The following is a 4,776-nucleotide window of genomic DNA, read 5'->3' as shown; positions in this document are numbered from 1 at the left end:
AGTATTCTTCAAACCACTTATGTCTTAGAATACAAGTATTTTTAATTAGTTTTTTCAAACTAACCATACAAGTACTTTTATTTAGCTTCTTCAAATTTTTAAATTAGTTGTTTTCTCAATACAAGAAAAAATTGAATTTTTTGAACACTTATTATAACGGTTATAATCCACCGGCCACAATATGTGAAATAGTGGCAAAATTGTAAATATAATGAGACTTTCTATGTCGATTATCATTAGAACGATTATAGTAAGTGGAAGCGATAATAATTTCATAATAAGGTATAAAATTTCTATGTTGATTATAATTAGAATCGCCAAAGTAAGTGGGAACGATGACAATTTTTTAATAAAGTATACGACTTTCTATGCAGCTTATCACAAGAACCACCATAGCAAGTGAGAGCGGCGTCAATTTTATAATAAAATACAAGTTTATTATATTATTTTAAATTTAAAATACAAATACTATGTCGATTCTTCACTATAATTGACATAATATTTTTAATTTCCTTTTCCCTCCCGACCTTCTCTTGCTTGGTTGCTCTCACTCTCGCAACTCGCTCATTTGGTAAGTGGGTATTTTTGTCTCATTTAGGGTTTTTTTCATTCCTATTGCACAAATATGAGAATCTTTTCCTGTGACTTTCCAGAACCCATATTTGGTTGCATGTTCTTGATACATTTTGGTATTTTCTATCTTCTCCATGTGTAAAGGCTTCCCTTTTCTCCTTCCACTAGTGCATCTTCCACCTCCGCGTATGACTACGCACCTCGCTGCCACCACCACAACATTTCCTATCGACACTATTGTCGGTGCGTCCAACATCCTTCTTCGCATGAGGTCTCTCTTCCAAATCCACGATGTCATTAATCACAAGCCCTTCACCAACAAACCATGTGACTCCAAGCCATTGTTGTGCCATGGACGTCACACGAGCAAACGTCACCACTGGAGATTCGACTCACATTCAAGATTCAGAGTCGTTGAATGTCCACACCTCTCTCCTTTGTTCTTTTGTAACTACACGAGGTTTTTCTCCCTTCCATATTATTGTTTCATATACTAATTTTCTTCTTTATATCTCTATGTGAGTATTGGATGATTTTGCTAGTAGCACGATTAGGTATGGAATATGATGGTGACATCGTTGTTCTATTTTTTGTGCAAGGTGCGAAGGTTCATATGTTAGTTTGAAAATGGTAAAGAAAAATGGTTGGGTGCAGGCAAAGATTGATAGGATTATGAGCATGTATGAAATCTATGAATTAGGGTAGAAAAATGAAAAATTATAGAGTGTAGAACTTTCCATGTCAATTATAATAATATCTGAAACAAAATATGAATTTTCTATGACAGATACAAAACTAGCATAAAAGGTGAAAACTTTCTATGAGTTGTATCTATGTCAAATTTAGAGTCAACATATATAAATCCTTTTGTAACCGACATTGAAAATGATAACTACATTTTTTATTTTTTACACGTCTTAATAAATGTTTGACTACTTGATGCTGTACATTTATTAATGTATTTAATGTTTTGTGTGAAACTTGAATATGAGAATTTAATGTTTCTTAACTATTACTCCCTCTTTTCTATAATCCAATTGTATTATCTATCTCAAGCAATTCGAACAAAGAATAAATAAATGTAGAGTAACTTATCGTGCAATGAATGATGCTTTTTATAAGTTATAATTATAATCCTTAAAAGAGGCAACATTTGGTTAAAATGACATACAAAAGTGACAATTCAAGCAAATCATGTAACTCTGCACTATATATGCATGCATGAAATATGAAAACTGTGTAAATACAAATGAGATATGATACTTAAGATAAAAACTAAATTTCAACTTATAATCAATTTATTTTTACATTAATACAAGTTATTTATTTTAATTATTTTATACTGAAAATGATAGTTGTGGTGGAATAAGTTAATTTAATTCTTTTTTAAATGTTAAATTAAATTGAATCATAAAAAATAGATTAAAAATATAATAAATTGTTTGTATTATAATCAAAAGGGTAAATTTAAGCTGAATATTATTATTGTATATAATGTTAGTCTTTATTTTAATAAAAATTGTACTTCAATACATGTTTATATACTTTATTTAAACAAAAATCATTTAATTTTATCAATTGTTTTAGGTATGTAAAAAATAATTAACTCTTTTCAAATTGAAATGATACCAAACTCCGCTCTCTTTTATACAAGAAGGTACACTCTGTTTCAGAACTTATCACTTGATATCATTTATAATAAAATAATGTACAAAGTAACAAAATAACTCTTATGCAGCATCTTACATTCTTATTATAGAGTTTTTCTTTTCGGTAAGATTCTTAATATAGAGATTTCACTTGAGTGAAAAAAAAAAAAAGAATCACACTGCAGTGCCACGATTTAATTACGTAATTAAGAACATCCCAATAGATTTATCTATTTAAAAGTAATAAGATAAACTATTTTAATATGAAAACTACCATAACGATAAAGAATAAAAACGAAAATGGGACTTGAATTGACAAGAAAGGACAAGAATGAAATAAAAATCACACCGTAGATAATGGAGCGAAACTAACATCCAAGATAGCATTACAAATTAAGGCATCAATCACTACTTTATTTCACACGTGAAACTAGTTCCAGTCCCAAAGTAACAAAAGGTAAACTCGTAATTTCAACAGTGAAAAATAGAAATGAAGATAACAAGTTCGCCAGAAAAGAAAATAAAAAGGTTCGGAATGAAATATATTTTCTTTTTTTTTTCATAATTTGAACCCATTTTTCTTCGGGTCTGGGTGGCTGAAGCTATGACTTACCGTTCCGGTTACCGTGACCGTCACCGCTCATCCCTTCGGTGACAGACGCGAGCTTCTGCAGGTTGAGCTTCACGACGGTGTCAGCGAAGAGACGCGTGTCCTCCTCGGTGTTCCCCTCGGGCACATCCACTACGTAAGATTCCAGAACAACGGTCCAGATCTTGCCATCGCGCTCGAAGCCGTGCACGGAGGTCACGGAGTGGTAGTTCCTGAGGCGGTGCTCGCCGCCAACGATGGTGAAACCGATGACGTGGCGTTCGTCGTCGAGGAGGTCGAGGCGCTCGGTGCTGGTGGCTGCCGGCAACCCGGAGATGACGTTGACGTCGCGAGTGGAGCCGACGACGAGCTGGAAATCCTCCTTGACATGGCAGCTCTTGATGAAGTGCTTGTAGGCCTGGGGGTTGTCGAAGCAGCGGACGACGGACCAGACAGTTTGCGGCGGCGCGTGGATTCGTTGGGCGAGGAGGGAGGAGCATTGGCGCGTGGTCATGGAGTAGGTGTGGTGCTCCAAGATAGAGGGTATGAGGTCTGCGAACTCCTCAGGAGTCAACCCGGATGGGGGCTCCAGGTGGTGGTGGGTCGGGTGCGTCTGAGTCGGATCCTGCTCTGCGCTGGAGGTGTTGGTTCGGTCCATAGCGAGCGCAGAGAGGGAGAGAGAGTTGCGAAGTGAAAAGGGTAATTTTGAAAATAAAAAAGGGTTTTTGTTTTTGTGCAGGTGTTGTGTGTAGCCGTATCACTGAATATGAATACAAATGGAATGGTCTGACACCTAATTGAGTATGGTTTTGTCGTTTTATTTTATCTTTTATGATAAAGAATGCAAAATATTTTGCAATTTGGAGAAATGAAATATGGGAATTTTCTTGATTTGAGCGTCCCTGGACTAACCTCATCCACGTTCACCCAATTATAGCATACGGTTATACAGCCTCCATTCATTTTAAAGTATCTGTCGGGTTACAATATAAAGCTCTATGAAATTTTAAATTTACAAAAATATAAAATTAAATTCACCTCTTCTCGAACTTTTACTTATTTTAAAAACAAAAAAATTATACTTTTTGAATAAAAATGAGGGTGGGGTTATGAAAATTTAATTTTTTTAATATAATAAAAAACTATATCAAGATTCTGTAATTGATAATAATCCCACTTTGAATAACGGGCATGAGTTTTAAATAATAATATTTTAAGTTTCTGATGTATCATTATGAAATACAATAGTTTGTAAGAAATCATAAGCTGTTATGAAAAAACATGTAGTAATTCTTAAAATTTGGAATAGATGGTAATGGTTTTGTGTCCAAAATTTGGAGTAGGCGTATGTGATTATTTAATTGTACATCTTTTGTTATGTTAATATTTATATAATTCATGAGAAAAATGGGTACAAAAACGTCCACAAAAAGTAGATGTTTGGTGAAAACAACTCAAAAAGGATTTGCTTGCTAATTTATTAGAACTTTATTCAATTATAGAGTATAATGTTCTATCATACGAAGAAAAAAAAAATAAAACCTAATAAAATAAAATATTTGATAATAATAAAATAAAATCAAATATATGATATATCTATCAATATAAATAAAAACATAAGATATATAATATTTTTATCATCCCCTCTCAAGGTGGGCCTGAAAATTGTAAAGTCCCAATCAACTTGGAAGTAGAAATCAAAAAAGTAGAAGGATGTAATGACTTAGTAAACTTATCAGCAAGTTGTTTTGTAGAAGGAACATGGACAAGGTGGATAAGGTCATTGATAAGCTTTCTCCAAATAATGAGACAATCAAGTTTTATATGCTTGGCTCTCTAATGAAAGTGGGATTCTTGACAATGTGAATAGCGGAATTGTTGTCATAAAAGGCAGTGTAGGAAGTGGGAACAGAAAAATGCAAATCCTGAAAAAGGTATTGAATCTATTGTAATTCACATATCAGG

The 4,776-nt window shown here is 33.5% G+C and overlaps 1 protein-coding gene across 1 annotated transcript; it reads right to left on the bottom strand.

Annotated features, from left to right (window-relative positions):
- Positions 1-2,554: 2,554 nt before the first annotated feature.
- LOC114176346 (abscisic acid receptor PYR1-like) lies at positions 2,555-3,600 on the bottom strand. Its single transcript, XM_028061365.2, has one exon. It carries the CDS (start codon positions 3,467-3,469, stop codon positions 2,825-2,827), a length of 645 nt encoding a protein of 214 aa, XP_027917166.1. The 5' UTR covers positions 3,470-3,600; the 3' UTR covers positions 2,555-2,824.
- Positions 3,601-4,776: the final 1,176 nt, after the last annotated feature.

The sequence above is a fragment of the Vigna unguiculata genome, chromosome 3 (assembly GCF_037176805.1).
Source record: "Vigna unguiculata cultivar grain cowpea cultivar isolate G323 ecotype 2 chromosome 3, ASM3717680v1, whole genome shotgun sequence".
NCBI lineage: Eukaryota > Viridiplantae > Streptophyta > Magnoliopsida > Fabales > Fabaceae > Vigna > Vigna unguiculata.
The sequence above is the reverse complement of the archived record's forward strand: the minus strand, read 5'-3'. Positions and strand labels throughout refer to the sequence as shown.